General features: G+C 47.4%; 1 protein-coding gene across 10 annotated transcripts in view; it reads left to right on the top strand.

The window, feature by feature from the left end:
* The window catches only part of LOC110486410 (histone acetyltransferase p300), a 29,107-nt gene extending 9,582 nt beyond the window's left edge, over positions 1-19,525 (top strand). The window contains exons 7-29 of one of the 10 annotated variants that reach the window (XM_036942418.1): positions 79-172; positions 648-770; positions 987-1,104; positions 1,258-1,441; positions 3,222-3,299; positions 3,431-3,516; positions 3,686-3,835; positions 3,944-4,438; positions 4,692-4,922; positions 5,087-5,279; positions 5,570-5,721; positions 8,016-8,255; positions 8,444-8,532; positions 10,049-10,159; positions 10,705-10,761; positions 11,036-11,113; positions 11,395-11,471; positions 12,944-13,094; positions 13,739-13,999; positions 14,223-14,388; positions 14,522-14,695; positions 14,932-15,096; positions 15,194-19,525. In XM_036942418.1, the coding sequence (XP_036798313.1) occupies positions 79-172; positions 648-770; positions 987-1,104; positions 1,258-1,441; positions 3,222-3,299; positions 3,431-3,516; positions 3,686-3,835; positions 3,944-4,438; positions 4,692-4,922; positions 5,087-5,279; positions 5,570-5,721; positions 8,016-8,255; positions 8,444-8,532; positions 10,049-10,159; positions 10,705-10,761; positions 11,036-11,113; positions 11,395-11,471; positions 12,944-13,094; positions 13,739-13,999; positions 14,223-14,388; positions 14,522-14,695; positions 14,932-15,096; positions 15,194-18,367 (6,647 nt within the window). In that variant the 3' untranslated portion in view covers positions 18,368-19,525. Of the gene's footprint in view, positions 1-78; positions 173-647; positions 771-977; positions 1,105-1,257; positions 1,442-3,221; positions 3,300-3,430; positions 3,517-3,685; positions 3,836-3,943; positions 4,439-4,691; positions 4,923-5,086; positions 5,280-5,569; positions 5,722-8,015; positions 8,256-8,443; positions 8,533-10,048; positions 10,160-10,704; positions 10,762-11,035; positions 11,114-11,394; positions 11,472-12,943; positions 13,095-13,738; positions 14,000-14,222; positions 14,389-14,521; positions 14,696-14,931; positions 15,097-15,193 lie in introns of all 10 variants that reach the window. The other 9 variants (XM_036942421.1, XM_036942419.1, XM_036942416.1 and 6 more) reach the window with 9 other exon arrangements.
* The last annotated feature ends 9 nt before the right edge of the window (positions 19,526-19,534 follow it).

Below are 19,534 nucleotides of genomic sequence, written 5' to 3'. Positions count from 1 at the left end.
ACATTTTTAAAGTGAATGGTTGTGATTCCGAGGAAAGGAACTGCTTTGAACCTGTCCTCTCTATATCTGCCCCTGTAGGAGGGAACCCCATGGGGATGAATGGAGGGGTGGGGGTGCAGCCCCCCAATCAGCTACCAGACGCCATGCTTCACAACAATATGAATGTGCAAAGGTACAACAACACACTCATACCCTCCCCCTGAAATCAAATATTATTTGTCACTTGCGCCAAATACAGCAGGTGTAGACCTTACCGTGAAATGCTTACTTACAAGCTCTTAACCAACACTGTACTTCAAGAAATGGCGTTAAGAAAATATTTACTAAATTAACTTAAGTAAAAAAGAAAAGGGGGAAAAAAAATAATCTAGTCAATCAAAGTAACACAAGAAATGTACATAACTGTAATGAGGCTAAATACAGGGGGTACCGGTACTGAGTCAATGTGCGGGGGTACAGGTTAATTGAGGTAAGAACCTCCTATTCTTGGAATTCAATACAGATTTTTATGGTCCTGCCAGCTCTAAAGACTCAACATTATTCTACACAGCAACACTCACAAGTTCACAAAGTTACTTAATTGACTACCTTGAGCAAAATTATAGCTTCCAGCTTGTCGTTTCTGTCCCTCTCTCTTCATCTCTCAGTTTGATGAACGACGGCAGCCTAGGCTCCATGCCCATGGCGACCCCTCCCTCAGCCGCGGGCATGAGGAAGAACTGGCACGAGGACATCACCCAGGACCTGCGCAACCACCTCGTCCACAAGCTGTGAGTCTGCCCTGACTGCACCAGAGTCACAGAGGGGGACACGTAGGCCACTGCAGTTTTAACAAAAAAGTGTTCTTCTGCTGTTGCTATTAGACGAGTACTCTGTATATGTGACTCTGGACTGCACCCACACCACACAATTATGGTTCATTGCAGGCTGTCAGTGTCTTTTGGCTTATCTCTCTGTATCTCTTTATCCGTCTGCTGGGTGAGCAGTGTGCAGGCCATCTTCCCCACCCCGGACCCGGCTGCGCTGAAGGACCGGCGGATGGAGAACCTGGTGGCTTACGCTCGTAAAGTAGAGGGGGACATGTACGAGTCGGCCAACAGCAGGGTGAGAACTGACTCCTCGATGTTGTGGGTGAAGACTGGTATTACAGTAGTATACCAGAAAGTTTAAATCACCGTATTCAATAACTGACCACAACAAGTAATGGTGGACTAGAGGGTGTATATAAATATACTGAATTTCCTAAATCGCTACCAGGCGGAGTACTACCACCTCCTGGCTGAGAAGATCTATAAAATCCAGAAGGAACTGGAGGAGAAGCGGCGGACAAGGTTACAGAAGCAGGGCATGATGCCCACGCAACCCGGCATGCCCCCCTCAGGCCTGCCACAGGGACCCCTTGGCATGGGCCAGTCACCTCTGGCCCCCGGACAGCCGTCCAGTGAGTAGACACTTTAAACACACACACACTTGACAACATAGGTGTGATTAGCACTGCTTGATCCCAATTGCATTGCTCTATTTACTTCAATAGCTAGATTTCCATCCAATGGGCTACAGATTAGAAACTAAATTAGCATTCTCCCAGCAGAGGTGTGTGTCCATCAAACTTATTTTATTCCTCGTGTTTTTTTTAGTTGTATTATTTTTTTAAACTCTTTATCATTGGGAAGGGCTTGTAAGCAGTCATTTCACTGTAAGGTCTACACTCGTTGTATTTGGCGCATGTGACATAAAAATTGATGCGTGTGTAATGACAGAGTGCATATAAAAATGTAAAAAATGCGGTTAATTCTCAGGTACTGTATCTAGTAACAGAAGATCAATGTGTTTCAATCACATTTTCAACACTACTGGTTTTGTCACACAAACTGTGACAATTGTGCTGGTAAAGTGGACAGGGTTATATGATATGAATAAGAACAAGATCCTTTTATTTGATAATTGGCAGCCAAGCACTAATCATCATGTCACCAACATTCAAATAATGGCCTACCATAAATTTTTTGGGGGAAATTTGCATGATCACCGTGCACTTAACCACCATGTGAAGTTCATCATAGCTTGTTTAATCTGCCTATAAACTCTTCATGCTTTTCCACGACGTGGTGGTAGGCCTACAATGTAACATATCATTGCGTGACTCCCAAGTTTACTTCGATATGATGGTTATTATTAGAGGTCGACCGATTTAATCGGCATGGCGATTTAGTTGGGGGCGATTTCAAGTTTTCATAACAGTCGGTAATCTGCATTTTTGGACGCTGATTACATTGCATTCCACGAGGAACCTGCATTGCAGGCTTACCACTTGTTACGCAAGTGCAACAAGGAGCGCAAGGTAAGTTACTAGCTAGCATTAAACTTATCTTATAAAAAAACTATCAATCTTCACATTGTCACCAGTTAACTACACATAGTTGATGAAATTACTATGTTAACTAGCTTGTCCTGCAATGCATATAATCAATGCAGTGTCTGTTCAGTTATCACCTAATCACAGCCTACTTCGCCAAACGGGTGACGATTTAACAAAAGTGCATTTGTGAAAAAAGCACAATTGTTGCACGAATGTACCTAACCATAAACCTCTTTTGCTTTTCTTAAAATCAATACAAAGAAATTAATGTCAGTTTCATACTTCCTATAATAACTGCAACCTAATATTTCTTTCTTTACTGGGAATATTGAGCCACCAGCTTTCATGTGTTCTGAGCAAGGAACTTAAACGTTAGCTTTTTTACATGGCACATATTGCACTTTTACTTTCTTCTCCAACACCTGTGTTTTTGCATTATTTAAACCAAATTGAGCATGTTTCATTATTTATTTGAGACTAAATAGATTTTATTTATGTATTATATTAAGTTAAAATAAGTATTCATTGTTCATTCAGTATTGTTGTAATTGTCATTTATTTTCTATCTATATAGAAAATCGGCATGGGCTTTTTTTGGTCCTCCAATAATCAGTATCGGCATTGAAAAATCAATCGGTCGACCTCTAGTTATTATATCAATATTTCTGCCGCAATTGTCGCATAATCAGTTATCCACCCTTGTCTAGCGTATTTTGTTTTTGGACATGAGGACATTTTACCGACACATTTCCTGTTTCCATTAGGCCGTCAGGTAATTCATCCGCATTAAATGATTGGATGGAAACCTGGTTACTGAAGCCATAGATGCAAAGCTAATGAATGCGTTTCTCTTCACTCTCAGATGGTTCTCATGCTGACCCCTCAATGATTCGACCCACCGGACCCAATCAGATGGTGAACAGGATGCAGAACCCTGCAGGTAAGTTGTTCCTACAGTCATGCATGCTCAGCTCAGTTTGCTGCTTGGCACAACCCAAACCAGTCTGAAGGGTGTACATATAATGGTGGCTTAATGTTTGTTACTGGTTTGCTCTCTCTCGTCTGTCTAAGGCATGAATCAGTTTGGACAAATGGCTATGCAGTCATTAGGTCAGAGGTCAACGCCTCCCCTCCCACTTGGTGGACCTCTAAATCAGGTTAGTCGCCCTCTCTCATTCCCAATGTCCAAATGAAGTTGGAAAGAACTGCATTCAATATTGACTGAAATTGATTATATTTCAACATTCCAATCACAGTGACTATAGAAAATAACCATGGTCTCATTAGAACAAAATTGAATCATTTATCTTGTTCGGTCTCACTCAGATGGGTATGGGGCCAACGCGGATGGGGCAGCCCAATGTGGCCCAGCTCCAGAACCAGTACCTCCCTCCTGGTCAGTTCCCTGGGTCCAGTCCTGGCCTCGGGGCTGGCCCAGTCGGCATGAACCATCCAGGGCCACAAGGTGTGACACAGGTAAATAGAAACTGGAACCAATGCTGTAAGTAAAGGGTGACAGTAAAGTAGTTGTTATATTTGATGTTGGGTATAGACTCTAACCATCTCCTCCATGGTGTTTTCCAGCAGGCCCAGATGCCCACGCCGCCCTCGCTCCCGGTCAGCAGCCCTGCACCCCAGCCAGGCTCAGTGGCAGGATCAGGGCCCTCCCAGGGCTCTATGGGGCCAGGCAGTGTAGGTGGAGGCCCTCCTTCCAACCTGCAACTGCCTAACTCCAACTCCTCTCAGCCCAACTCGCACCCGCATTGCCCCCCCATCCGACAGAACTCCCCCTCCCCGGCACCCAGCCTCACGCCAACCCCTCATCAGACGCCGCCTGGTCTGCCAGGTTCGCAAACCCCCCAGCCTCACACGCCCAACCCGCCCCAGGTTGCCGCTCCGCTCCCGCAGCAGCAGCTAGAGTCGTCACAACCAATGGGGCAAGGAATGAACTTGGAGAAACCCAGTCAGCTCCAGCAGCAGACAAACTGTGGTGGAGCTTCTGGAGGCCTCCAGACGGGGCAGGCTCAGTCTGTGCCTACCCAGAATGCCCATGTTCCAACCCAGCTTCCGCAAACTCCAGTGAGTAGTTTTCCCCGTAGTCTCACTAACTCCTCATGGTTGTCAGAAGTGCTGTTCTTTGGATTTCTAAGCTGATCCATACGTCACGTCTCTGAGATTTCCCTCTTTGCCTGGACAGACACCATAGTCATTCTCTTGCTATCCATTCCTTGTTGGTCTACGTCTCTGGCTGTTCACTCTTTTCACAATTTTTTTTGTCTGGATCTGTTATTCATTTTTATTTCCGTTAACGTTTCTCTCTCTGTCCTCCCAGCTGTCTCAGAAGTCTTCTCTGACGGCAGACGGCCAGGCTTCCACTCCGGCCTCGGTGAGCAGCGTGGACCCTAGCTCCCAGCTGACCTCGTCGGACGCCCCTGCCCCAGCTGAGCCCAAGATGGAGGTGAAACAGCAGGACGATGAGGATGCCGAGGACCAGGGAGAGGGGAAGGCCTCTGGGAAGATGGGCAAGGGACAGGCAGACATCAAGTCAGAGGAGAAACCTGAGGTGAGGCTTCCAGTTTTTCTAAGGCAGGGGTCCAAAAGCAAAAGACACAGTGCTCGCTAGCCAGCGGGGTGAAGATTATTTTACACACAGCTAACAGATTTTATTACATTCAGGATGATGTCTGGAAATGTGTATAGGATATTGAACATGATGTCCCCTCTCAGATTAAGAAGGAGAAGCCTTCAGGCGACGGATGCAAGGGCGAGCCTATGGACACATCGTCATCGGCAGCAACGCCGAAGATGGAGGACAGAGACAGGAAGCCAGAGGTGAAGACTGAGCCCAAAGACGAAGAGGAGAGGTCGGGGGCATCGGGTACGCACAGCTCCCCCGCCAGCGCTCAGAACAAGAGGAAAAGTAAGACCCCCACCCCTTACTCTTTCCTCTCTTCTTCAAAGGAGTAATGTACCTGTCCTGATCTTCATATGCAAGCATTCCTCAACATTTGTTTCGGACCTAAGTCAGACATGGTGTATAGATCTAGGCTATGAATCTTTGAAGCTAAGTGTATGTTCACCTGTAAACAGCCTAATCAAAAACAATTTTTCCCATCTTTCTTGATCCTCCTTTTCCACTACTTGCACTGCCAACATCCCCACTTCCTCTCCTCTGTCGCTCCCCCTCTCCTCCTCTTTCCACTAACCCAGTCTTTAAGCCTGAGGAGCTGCGTCAGGCTCTGATGCCCACCCTGGAGGCCTTGTACCGCCAAGACCCTGAGTCTCTGCCCTTCCGCCAACCGGTGGACCCCCAGTTACTGGGAATACCCGTACGTATTCGAACTAGTAACAAAACTAACCTGGTAAGGGACTGCGCTGGCTTCCATTTTGCTTCCCTCTTAAAAACGTTCTTACCGTTCTTTTTAGTTCATTTTTCTCATCTCTTTTTCCTTTTTCTTTCATCCCTCTTCATCCTTACCACTGCCACATGTGTGCAAGAGTGGGGTGAGGGAGTGACTGTTGGCAAGGGAGTTGTAGCGATACTGTGTGTGTGTGTTAGTGAGAGAGAGCTGTCTCAATCCTGAATTTGAGTGTTATGTCTTTGCTCAGGTAGAGTATACTATACATCAACCATAGGTCAGTTGGTTTTTACTCTAGGTTCTTGGGTAGGTGCCTGTGTGTATATGTCAGTGTGTGTGTCAGCTCATGCTTGCTTCTCTCTACTTCTCTTACACCACAAAAAAATGTACATTTTTGAAAAACTTGTTTTGCTTGTTAACCAAGTCAAAAGAAATCAATAAGTCTGTCAGTAATATTTAAGAGATGCAAATTTAAACCTTTCTGCCTGTTGGAATTTAACGAAAATATTTTGGGATTGGTTTCTACCGGTCAGTTTTGATTAAGATCAACACTTGAGAGGTGGTTTGGCCCTGGCCATGAATGTTAGACCCCTGGGCCTTGTTAATGGCGGCTTGTGTTTCTGCCTTTCATCAGACTTCAAAAGGCCGAAAATAAGCTGCCATTTTATCAGTGGCACATCACCGTTCTGCATTTAAAGTAACCTGCCCTTAAAGGGAAATTTACTAGTCAAAAACGTTCATAGCCCATGACTTTCTTTTATTTTTTCAACTGATTTCTTTTAATTGCATTTTTTTAATGCGTTTACAATTCTAATTTGGATATGATTTAGCATTACATTTTTTTCTCCCACATATGCCTATTCATAGTAGAAGCTTTCTAGACAGTTCCTCGCCAGTAATCAGTATTGTTGAAGTTGATTGTGAGTTATGTGAAGAGTTGTGCCAATGCCTGTATGCAGCAGTAGTGTGACTCAGATAATGCTAATAGCTAGCAAATCAAATATCTCAGACCTCCTATTGAACACCTGTGAAGAGATACCCAGGCAATGTCTGGCACTAATTACAATAATTGTTTGTACGCCATTGTACACAGGCAGCCCAATTCGGATATTTTTGCCCAATTATTGGCAGAGGAGCTGATTGGTCATAAGACCAATTAGTAGAAAAAGATCAGCACTATAGGCTGACTGTAAATGCAGCCTGAGGGGGACTTGATATCGTATGGTCCTCACCATAGTTTTAATTCTCCTCAAGCAGTGCTAGGGCACACTTACTCCATTCTCAGAGGTCATTGGCACACTTCTCCTCAGTAACCCTCAATAGCCCCAGTGATGCACCTGACCCCAGAACACCACCTGGGTATTCAACATGGACACTCAACCAGGTTCAGGAACTGCTCAAATAACCAACAAAACCACACTTTTATGAGTGTAAGGATTTATCTATCCACAATGGGATTATCACATCTCAATTTCCAATACACTCATAGAAACAGCACTCATAGTTGTTGTAATTGAGCTCAGATGAATGGAATGCAGCATACTATGTGCCATGTGTTCATGCATCACAGGCTGTTGTGTCCTCTGTTTGTCAAAGTGAAGGGTCTCATTTCCTGTTTGTGTTTCCCTGGAGACGGAGAGAGATCCTTGGCTTTGCCCCTTTGTCTCAGTGCTCTTGGCTTTGACTGTGCCGTGTTGCCAACCTCCATGCTGCCAGTTTACCAGCGTGTGTTGTTACTGCCTGACTGTTACTGCTCTGTTCACCTCAGCTTTGCACCCTGACTCATGCCCTGAAGATGCTCTCCTTTAGGAGAGTCTGTAGAGGAGGAAGCGGTTGCACTGGAACCGTCTCACTGCTTGAAAAACAAACACACATTTACAGTGCACAACAGGTGCTTTTCCTGTAGTTTCTGATATCTGTTGGATGTAACAGTTGGTCTGCCTTCAGAGTTCTAATCTAGCCTTGATTTGAGGAGAAGTTTGAATTTGGGCAGAATGGGAGGGGACAAGCCTGGCCACCCCAGTGTCCTTCCTTGGCCTGTTCCCCATTTTAATGTAGAAATGGTGCAAAGTTTGAGTGGTGAAGGGGAGAAGCTGTCATGTCTCTCTGTGTGCATGTGAACTTCTCTGCAGCCGTCAACATTGTCCACTGCACCCTCTTCTCTCCCCTGCTCTGGTTCCACCTGGATGTTCACCACAACTTCTGCTACTTCATCGATGACCACATCCCTTTTCTCCCCACCTTCCTTTCCGGGCTGAACCGTACCCTCGCTGACACCTGGACTTGGTCCCCTCCAGGACTACTTTGACATTGTAAAGAACCCCATAGACCTGTCGACGATAAAGCGTAAGCTGGACACGGGACAGTACCAGGAGCCCTGGCAATACGTGGATGACATCTGGCTCATGTTTAACAACGCCTGGCTGTACAACCGCAAGACGTCCCGCGTCTATAAGTACTGCTCCAAGCTGGCCGAGGTGTTCGAAGCTGAAATCGACCCGGTCATGCAGGGCCTGGGCTACTGCTGCGGGAGGAAGGTGAGTGGAAGTGTGTGTAAATGGATGTGTGTAACATCAGTCATTGAAGTCAGCACAGCTTTCACCTTTTCTCCTTACCACTGCCTGTTAAACATACTATCGTACAAAATAAAAAAAATAATTGGGTTCCTGGATAAGTATTTTTCAGTTCATAGACTGTCTCTTACTATGTCCTCTTATGTTTGCAGCTTGAGTTTTCCCCTCAAACACTATGCTGCTATGGGAAACAGTTATGCACCATCCCGCGCGACGCTGCTTATTTTAGCTACCAGAACAGGTAAGGGGCGTACAGAAGCACTAACATACTCAGACACTGAAAGGAAACAGGGTCATTCATACCCTCAAGTGTTCTCTCTCTCTCACACACATGCACACAAGTCATGTTTTCTGCATATTTTATATAAATCTATATTTCACAAATCTACTTGAGTGATTGTCTTATTGTGATGTTATTGTGCATGCTGATATTCTCTGCAATATAGCATTGTTCAATCACAGATGAGTTAAGTTTTAATTTGCTTTAAATGGTTACACCCTGCCACCGTTTTCATCTTCATCCTTCACCCAATTAATTTTTACTTTTGACATTTACAAAGTGGGTGCCCTGTTTTGAGATTATTTTGAAATCTACACTTTTCCACTAGTCTACTTAGAATGCATAGAGAAATGTATTGATCAATTACAGGTAACTAATTGAATCAAACTGATAATTGGCAAATGGATAGATAATTCCTTTTGGACACAGTACTTCAGATAAGACGCAGGGCGATATTGCCGCACAGCTGTAGTGAACACTTTGATCTGCAGAACATTTCAGTGAACAAAGCTGTGGAGCTGATTGGCTTGATTCATTTCACCGTGAGGACAGAATCACTATAGTGTAGTTACGTTAGGGCAACATGGTATTAACAACCTCGCTAGATGGAAATGAATTATCATACAACACAAGAAAGGGACCCTCTTTATAAATGGAGCAGAAGGATGATGGGTCGCTGTTGCACTACCACTTGCTTTTCCTCATCCACACTGTTTTTTGATCCCCCCCCCCTTTGTTACTGTGCTAAACTAAAGGGATACTTTGGGATTTTGGCAGATGAACTTGTGGATACCATTTTATGTTTGTCCAGTGTGAAGGAAGTTAGGGAGATTTTCATGAGGTAATGCTAACTAGCATTAGCACAATTACCCACTTTCTTCCAGTCATTGCTCTAACGCTAGTTAGCAATTGCGCTAGTTATCTTCCTTAAAACCGCACTGAGTCATAAAAATGTTATCCACGAGTTCATCGGACTCTGGGGAAGTAGATAAAGGGCCTCACTTCCAAAATCTCGGAGTATCCCTTTAATGATGTTTTTGTCCACGGACTGTCTGTGACACTAATCTGTGCTTTGCATTGGATCTCTGTCCTCGTTGGATGTTATGTTCTCCATGTTCCTCACTCTTCCCATCCTATTCATCCCTCCATCGTCCTCGTCTGACCTGTAACGATTTATTTCACGCTTTTTTAATATTCATTTTGCCCTCCCTTCCCCCATCTCTTCCCTTCTCTCCCTCATGTTTTAACGCTTGTGATGTCTGCATTGGCCTGCTTTGGTGTGACCAATCATCCACTCCAAAATTTAACTGCAAAATCAAAACACCTGCCCACACAAAAACCCTGCATCATGATTGGCTGCTACCTGGCGACGACCTTGCCCTCTGCTCTTCTCCTGGCCTGTCCTGCCCTGCCCTGATTGGTGACTGCTTCCTCGTGCCTTCTCTGTGATTGGCTGTGCGGTTGGCGAACGGTGTAGTTCACCACAATTTGGGCTTCTTGCTGACAGGTACCACTTCTGTGAGAAGTGTTTCAACGAAATCCAGGGCGAGTGCGTGTCCCTGGGGGATGATCCTTCTCAGCCTCAGACGTGAGTACCAGCCCCCCCCCCCCCCATCCTAAACCCCCCACCATGTTAATACTGACATGGTTCTTCTATTGCTCATTTTGATGACATGTAAATATTGTTTGGTTCCTTTTGATTTAGAAATACTCTATCAATGCGATTGAGAAATGTTTAAGCTCTTCAATGGGACTTCTCTTTCTCCCCATCACTGAATACCTTCTCAGTCTCTCCCTTAGTGAAATAGTCAAACTTTTAAAAATCAAATGTATTTCTCTCTCCTCTACCTCTTAAGGCAGCAGTTCACCTCAACTGCCGTCTCCATCCTTTTACTTGATTTCTGCCTCTTCTCAGCTAAAACCCCAACATACTGAGGGCTCCTAATGTTCTGGAAGTGTTAGATGATGTTTTTGAAATGGCTGAGTCCTAGCCTGTATAAAGCCGGAGCCTGCTCTTATTGCTTGTGACTTCTTTATGGCTGTAATATAGTACATTGCATTTCTGGCCCAGTGATTGGCTTGAGTCTGTTCTTACCTCCCACACTCCTGGGCCTCTCTCCCTCCTCTTCACAGGTCCATCAGCAAAGATCAGTTTCAGAGGAAGAAGAATGACACGCTCGACCCAGAATGGTACCTACTCTTTTTCCCCTTTACATTTGATCTGTGCTTGGTGTCAAACCATACATTTTCCATGTGGTACATTTGCATAAACTTTAGATACTGTGAAATATTTGTTAACTAATATTTCATTTTTACTGTGTTTTAGTCAGTTACCCTAGGGCCTGTTTAGGTTATCGTCATGGCCTTTGTGTTTTGAAATGTTCTGCTAATAATGACTATTTTCGTGTGTGACACATGGTATCAATAACCCGTGACTCTCTATCAACCTCTCTCTTTTCTGTAGGCTTGTGGAATGTACCGACTGCGGGCGTAAAATGCACCAAATCTGTGTCCTGCATAATGACACCATATGGCCGGCAGGGTGAGCCAACTTGTGTACACATTCTGTACATCTTACGTTAATGAGACTGTTAGAACTGTGAAACCGCCCACTTTATTCCAAGGTGCAGTTCCAGGTTCAATCTTGCCGTGGTTGTGTTGCCCGTTTGCCATCATGACCCTCAGCAATACCTTACATCATTCATTGCTGCCAACTTCTACAGTAGGGCAAAGAAGTGAAGCTGAAGGCCACTGAGAAATGATAAATAACAAATGCATGTATGATGTATTTGAAGTAAAGCGTGTTCCTTTTCCTCTCCACAGCTTTGTATGTGACAGCTGCCTTAAGAAGGCCAATAAGACGCGGAAAGAGAACAAATACGCGGCCAGAAGTAAGTGGAGTAAGTGACAAACGGGGGGGCGCTCATCTACCGTCATCTTCATCCGGGGTGTCAGTCTGTGTCTCCCCTCCCCTCCCCTCTCCAGTCACTCAGCCGTTTCTTTTCGGTGTTCTCTTTATCCCTCTTCTCCTTTGGTGCTGTTACTGACACATACCGATTTCCTAAACGCACATCCCACAAGTATAACACCATACTTTCATGTGAAGAGCAAACACACAATTTATTTTTTCCCCCCTTCAAATCTTTGTTTAAATTTATGATTTGGTGCACTGTTTTTTCCAAATAATTTTCTTCTTTCCTCTGGTTTAATTCCCTACGCCCTGATACACTACTCGAGAGGACGAGTGTTCCAGTTAACACACATTCTACCTTTTTTCCATGACCCAACCCTTTCGTATCTCCCCCTCCCTCCCCAGTGAAAATGTTATATGTAACCAACCCTATTTTTGTATTTCAGAAGCCAGTCCTCAGACAATAGTTGCCGCTGCCATTCTGCTGCAGCTTTGTGGTTCGATTACACTCTTATCCCAGGCCTGTACACACTGAAGGACATGGCAAAACATGGTCATTTAGGGGTTCTCGGTTTATAGTTTGCTGTTTTTAAGGTTTGTGGGTCACCGGGGCAAAGACTTTTTTTTATCTTGTTGGAGCCTTATTTATGTCATCCTCTCACAAATCTCTTTTTCCTCAGTGGGTGTCCACTGTCCAGAAATCTACTTGAAATCATATTTTGGGTAAATTTTTTTCAGTTTGCAATGGCATCGATACTCGCGCTTTTCCCCCGAACTTTTTGACAGTTGTCGCGTGCCTACAATCCTTCCACGTGTGGAAATTCTTACCTCCCCCATCCCATTCTCCACACCCTCAATGAAGGCAGAGTTTTTAGGGAGCCACAGGTAGGCGAGCAGGCGTGCAAATTAAAAGGACCAACTGGCCTACACTCATACAAGGATCTCAATGAAATATGTATTGAATGGAAGAGGGGGAAATGTCCTTATATGGTGTCAGATCCAGTTTTACACCTTGTCATCTCTTCTGATTTATTGAGTGCTCAGAGCAGAGGATTAGTCCAAGTCTCAGATATGCTGTTAGTTGCCAAATTGACAACGCTATCAGGGCATTTTAGACATTGATTGACAAAGTGCCTCAGACTGACTTCAGAGTCCTCTAGAAGCAGTCAGTGGTTGAGTTTATGCTTCTGACTTGCCTTTTTTTATTAAAAAAATGTTTTAACTGTCAGATTAGAGCCCAGTGGTTCTTCTGTCTCTTAATATCACCAGTGACAATCTCTGCTCTGAGCTACTTATCAGACAACCCCCATACACACCCCCAGACAGGTTGGCTTTAACTGAAACCATGTGACCTTTCCTCTAATTGCCATCACCCATTTCCTTTCTTCCTTCTGTCCTACATTGTTTTATGATTTCTCCCTCCCTCTCACATTCTATTCTTTCCATACATCATTTTCACAGGGCTCCCCCAAACTAAGCTGGGAAGCTTCCTAGAGGGGCGAGTGAATGACTACCTCAGGCGGCAGAACCATCCAGAGTCTGGTGATGTCACTATCCGTGTGGTCCATGTCTCCGACAAGGTGGTGGAAGTCAAGCCAGGCATGAAGTCCAGGTGAGAGTCTTGAGGGCACAGGGGGGTAGTGAATCTTTAATATGGAGTCAAATATAGACTACCAAGGAAGATGTCAAATTGATCCTAGCTTCAATGGACTCAAGGTTCATGTGGGCTTTCAATTAGTCCCATTTGTAGACTAGAGTTGAGACTTATCCTAATGTTATCTGTTCTCATGAGACAGTGCCTACACAGTGTTTGTGTGGATGTGTCTACTTAAGCTCTCCTTTAACTGATACGTGTTTGTGTGGGTGTCTACTTACGCTCTCCTTTAACTGATACAGGTTTGTGTGGGTGTGTCTACTTACGCTCTCCTTTAACTGATACAGGTTTGTGTGGGTGTGTCTACTTACGCTCTCCTTTAACTGATACAGGTTTGTGTGGGTGTGTCTACTTACGCTCTCCTTTAACTGATACAGGTTTGTGTGGGTGTGTCTACTTACGCTCTCCTTTAACTGATACAGGTTTGTGTGGGTGTGTCTACTTACGCTCTCCTTTAACTGATACAGGTTTGTGTGGGTGTGTCTACTTACGCTCTCCTTTAACTGATACAGGTTTGTGTGGGTGTGTCTACTTACGCTCTCCTTTAACTGATACAGGTTTGTGTGGGTGTGTCTACTTACGCTCTCCTTTAACTGATACAGGTTTGTGGACACCGGGGAGATGTCAGAGTCCTTTCCCTACAGGACGAAGGCGCTGTTTGCGTTCGAGGACATAGACGGTGCTGACGTCTGCTTCTTCGGCATGCATGTGCAGGAGTACGGTTCAGACAGCCCTCCGCCCAACCAGAGACGCGTGTATATCTCTTACCTGGACAGCGTGCACTTCTTCCAACCTCGACATCTCCGCACGGGCGTCTACCATGAGATACTCATAGGGTACCTGGAGTACGTCAAGAAGTTGGGGTAAGAGCCAAGGCCCCTTTTTTTTTTTTTTTACTAAGCTCAACCTATTAGTGGGTATAGACTCCTGAGAACACGACTTGACCTCATCACTAAACATAGTGAAATGATATGTACTACATTTCTAAAGTCTCTGTTGCAGATTTCATTCTACTTTACTGTTCTAATAAGATTCACTCTTTCCAGTTGCTGGTCTGATTCTTCAACTATTCCTCTCCCATGGCAGGTTTACAACAGGGCACATCTGGGCTTGTCCCCCAAGTGAAGGGGACGACTACATCTTCCACTGTCATCCTGTGGACCAGAAGATCCCCAAGCCCAAGCGTCTACAGGAGTGGTACAAGAAGATGCTGGACAAGGCCGTAGCTGAGCGCATTGTGCATGACTACAAGGTGACTACAATCAGTTTTGTTTTGTCAGACATTGTGCAGGCTGTGCCAGGCACATCCAACTGCTTTCTTCTATGAGGTAATTGTATGCGTGGAGCCCCCCCCCCCGACACTTCTTATTCATGCTCTGTTTCAGGACGTCTTCAAGCAGGCCACAGAGGACCGTCTCACCAGTGCCAACGAGCTACCATACTTTGAGGGGGACTTCTGGCCCAACGTGCTGGAGGAGAGCATCAAGGAGCTGGAGCAGGAGGAGGAAGAGAGGAAGAGGGAGGAGAACAGCACCTCCAGCGAGAGCGTAGATGTGAGTGTAAGGACTTCAATACAACAGGAGAGAGAGGAGTGTTTTTGTGAATATGTTACAGGATCTGGGATATATCGGTGGTCCTCAATAATAACATGATAGGTTTAGCTGTTGTTAAAAAGTATTGCTTAGAGGATAGATATTGAACCATTGCTAATTGGGTCAATTTCGAGGCTGCTTCAGATTCAGTGCTTAATGGAATGTATTGGAGTCGATTTTAATCTGGTGTTCTCCACACACAGGCCCCGAAAAGTGACAGCAAGAATGCCAAAAAGAAGAACAGTAAGAAGACTAGCAAGAACAAGAACAGCAGCCTGATCCGAGCCAATAAGAAGAAACCAGGGATGCCCAATGTGTCCAATGACCTCTCCCAGAAGCTCTACGCTTGTATGGAGAAACACAAGGAGGTATTTGATGCTGTCGCCATCTTCTAAATAAAGCCACATACACAAACACACATATTCTCAGTCCCAGTGCTCATCCTTTCTTCTCTGCCTCATACAGGTGTTCTTTGTGATCCGTCTCATCGCCGGCCCCACTGCCAACTCCCTGCCCCCCATCACGGATCCGGACCCCCTAATGGCCTGCGATCTGATGGATGGGCGTGACGCCTTCCTGACGCTGGCCCGGGACAAGCACCTGGAGTTCTCCTCCCTGAGGAGAGCCAAGTGGAGTTCCATGTGCATGCTGGTGGAGTTACACAATCAGAGCCAGGACCGCTTCGTCTACACCTGCAACGAGTGCAAGGCCAGCGTGGAGACACGCTTCCACTGCACCGTCTGCGAGGACTACGACCTGTGTATCACCTGCTATAACACTAAGGGCCATGAACACAAGATGGAGAAGCTGGGCCTGGGCCTGGACGACGAGAGCAACAACGCAGCGGCCGCTGCCACTCAGAGCCCCGGGGACTCCCGCCGCCTCAGCATTCAGCGCTGCATCCAGTCCCTGGTCCACGCCTGCCAATGCCGCAATGCCAACTGCTCCCTGCCGTCCTGCCAGAAGATGAAACGTGTGGTGCAGCACACCAAGGGATGCAAGCGCAAGACCAACGGTGGCTGCCCCATCTGCAAGCAACTCATTGCTCTGTGCTGCTACCATGCCAAACACTGCCAGGAGAACAAGTGCCCCGTACCTTTCTGCCTCAACATCAAGCACAAGCTCCGCCAGCAGCAACTCCAGCACCGCCTCCAGCAGGCTCAGATGCTTCGGAGAAGGATGGCCAGCATGCAGAGGGTGGGCCAGCCTGCCTGCGGTGGAGGAGGACCTCCTGGGGGGCTGCCATCACCAGATAACAATGGCACCACAGCCCCCAGTACACCCACATCAGGAGGCACCCAGCCCCCAACACCACAGACACCCACCCAGCCCAACATGCCTTCTGGGCCCCAGCCAGGGATGGGTGGTGGAGGAACTTTGCTGCTGCAGCAGCAAGGTGGGATGCCTCAGCAGCACCACCAGCTTCACCACCAGTTCCAGCAGATGCCAGGAGGAGGTGGGATGATGAACTCCCCCCAGCAACAGCAGATGGTTCCTCAGGTCCAGCAGCAGTCCCAGGCCTCAAACCCCCCACAGCTCCAGCAACACCCCAACAGCCTGTCCCCTTACACCAACAGGCCTCCAGGCTCCTCACCGCACCCTCAGTCCCAAGGCAAACCAGGCCTGGGACCAGCCACACCACCTCAGCAGCAACCACCACAACAGCAGCCCAACCCTGGCCAGCCTTCTATGCCCCAGCAGCAGCAACCTCCTTCAGGGCCTCCTCCAGCGGCTGTGGAGATCGCCATGAAGATTCAACAAGTGGCAGATGCACAAAGGAAGATGGCCCTGCAGAGGCAGGCGGCGCAGGCAGCTGGCATGATGCCTCCGCACCCTCACCACCAACAGCCCCAGGGCCAGATGGGCATGGCCCACCCTGGGGTGGGCATGGTGGGGGCCCAGGGGCTGCCTCCCCAGGCTCAGGCAGCTCAGGCTGCTGCCAGGGCTCACATGGAGCAGCAACAGCAGCAGGGTATGATGGTGGGCCCTGGCCCCATGCAGCAGCAGCCCCAGCAGCCTAACCCCCAGGGCCAGCTGCCTCCACAGGTGCAGCAGCAGAGGGTTGGTCCCCCGCTTCAGATCCCCCAGCAACAGTGGGCCGGCCAGGGAATGCCACCTCAGAGGCAAGCCATGATGGGACATCCAGGCATGGTGGCACCTCAGCAGCAACAACCGCAGCAAGTGCGGCAGCAGGCTCAGGGACCTGGTGGGTTGATTGGTATGGTGCAGCAAGGTGGTACAGCTGGGGGTGGGAACCTCCCGCAGGCTGCCCTTCAGGAACTGCTGCGCACCCTTCGCTCCCCCAGCTCACCCGAGCAGCAACAGCAGGTGCTCAACATCCTCCGCTCAAACCCTCAGCTAATGGCTGCCTTTATCAAGCAGAGAGCCTCCAAGTATAAGGGGGGCCCAGGACCCCCGGGAAACCCTGGCGGGCCAGGTCCAGGCAGAGTTCCAGGAGGTATGGGTGGCCAACAGGTCAATGTGAATGCTGTGGCTGGTCAGCCAGCTATGCACATGGGTCAGGGAGTCAACATGCCCACCATGACCCAGCTACAGCAAGTACAGCAGCTACAGCAGCAACAACAGCAACAACAACCGCAGCAGCAGCAGCGTCCTATGCTTAGTAGTTTGCAGCAGCAACAGGTGGCAGCACTTCAGCAGCATCAACAGCAGCAGCATCAGCAAGGAGGGATGCCAGGCCAGCAGGCACCTAACATGGCCAACATAAACCCCCAGTTCAGAGAGCTCCTTATGAGGAGGCATCTCCAACTACAACAGCAACAACAGCAGCAACAGATTGGGAACCATGCCCAGTTCCAGCAGCAGGGCTACATGGGCCAGCCAGGCATGGCCCCCCAGCAGCCTGGTCAGGGCCAGTCTGGACTGCAGCAGCAGCCTGGAGCCCAGCCAGGGCAGCAGCAGCAGGGTTACCCCAGCACGGTGGCCCAGCAGCAGGCTGCTGCAGTGCTCCAGCAGAGGCTCCAGCATCAGCACCAACTCCAGATGCAACAACAACACCAGAATGCCATGGTGGGCCACCAGACTGCTGAGGGGGGTCCGGGTACTGGAGTAGGCGGCCCCCCTCAGCAGCCCCAGCCCCCGCAGGGCACCCCCCAGCCGCAGTCCTCCCAGGCTCTGCTCCAGCAGGCACTGCACCAGAGGCTGCTTCAACAGCAGCAGCACCTGGGTGGGGGCTCTCCTGCCCAGCACAGCAGCCCCATGAGCCCCCAGCAGCAGATGGCCCAGTCCCCTCACCTGCAGGGCCAGACGCTGTCCACATCCCTCAGCAACCAAGTGCGCTCGCCCCAGCCCTCCCCGCGACCCCAGTCCCAGCCACCACACTCTAGCCCCTCCCCGCGCATGCAGCCCCAGCCTTCCCCTCATCATATCTCCCCACAGACCCAGACGGGCTCCCCGCACCCGGGCCAGCTACCCCAGCACCACCCTGGTATGGTGGTCCCCTCTCAACAGCCGCCTCAGCAGCAGAACTCAATGGACCAGTTTGGGTCAGACCAGAATGCCATGCTGTCTCAACTCAGTGGGATGGGTGGTCTCCATGGGCCTGGAGGACCTGACATGCTGTCTGGGAACAGCCAGGACCTTGGGCAGAACATTAATCATAACACTTTAGACATGTAGCCTCGCCGTGCTTTCGGGACTGCACCTGGGACAGTGTTAGCCTTTTTTTTTACTATTAATATTATTTAATGTTTTCAATAAAAAATACATTGAAGTGAACTTCCTATGGGAGATGCAACTATAAATCAACACGTCGATTAATTAATAAATGAATGGTAAGTTATTGCTGTTAATATATTTTTTGCCAATTGTGTACAAATAGGGGGATGGTATCTCCCTTAGAGAATACGATGCAGGTAATATTTTTGGGGGTTTGGGACTATGGGAGTATTTGCCTTTTTAAGAAATGTTTAAGATTTGAAAAAATTTTAAAAATGTAAGAGCAAATAATTGAATGCAATGGACTTATTGTAATTTCTCCATAAATCAGTCATCAGTTTTAGTGATTTGGATTAATATTATTATAAATCCAAACATCATGCATATCTTTATTTTAAAAGTTTGGGTTTACTTTATTTATTTTCATTTTTTGGCAGTGTGTTGGCATATACCCTAAGACTGCTACAATTCACATAGAATATATTTTTTTTATTGAAATGGGGGTGGGGTTATTTCATTTCACTGATGTCTGGGTTGGGCTTTCAATCTGGAATAAAATGAGTGTTTTTTGTGGTTGAGGGCCTGCTGCAAGTTTCAGTGGCCAATGGAGACTACATTTGAAATGCCGAACCATTGGACATCAGTACTAGAAGGGCCAGCCCTCTCACTGACCACACATGCCCTCCCTCACCCTCAAATGTGTGAGCACTCCTGTAAGACACTTGGTGTGGGGGGGGGGGGGGGCACATACCTATATGCCTGTAAAGTTTAGAGTGTATTGGGGGGGGGGGGGGGGGGGGGGATCCGCCAATGTATAGGACATTACTGTTCTTGTAAAACAGAGGGAATAGATCCAAATGAACTGTGCTGCATAGAACTGAGGAAGGGGAGAGACGTGACCAGTCGCTCTCTGCCTCACCCTTACTTTTCCCTCTGGACTTGAGCCCAATGCACTGGTCTCCTTCTCCTGCCCCAGAATAATTGCTGTCCCTCGTCCCAAACCCAATTTATCTTTCTGCTCAGAACTTTGAGAGTTTAATTTAATATTTTTTACTGTACAAAGAACTGTGGACTCAAACTGTTTTTTTTTTATATATAATAAAATGAAAATGAAAGATGTGCTGAATA

The sequence above is a fragment of the Oncorhynchus mykiss genome, chromosome 13, assembly GCF_013265735.2.
Source record: "Oncorhynchus mykiss isolate Arlee chromosome 13, USDA_OmykA_1.1, whole genome shotgun sequence".
Lineage (NCBI taxonomy): Eukaryota > Metazoa > Chordata > Actinopteri > Salmoniformes > Salmonidae > Oncorhynchus > Oncorhynchus mykiss.
This window is presented reverse-complemented; position numbering and strand designations above follow the sequence as displayed.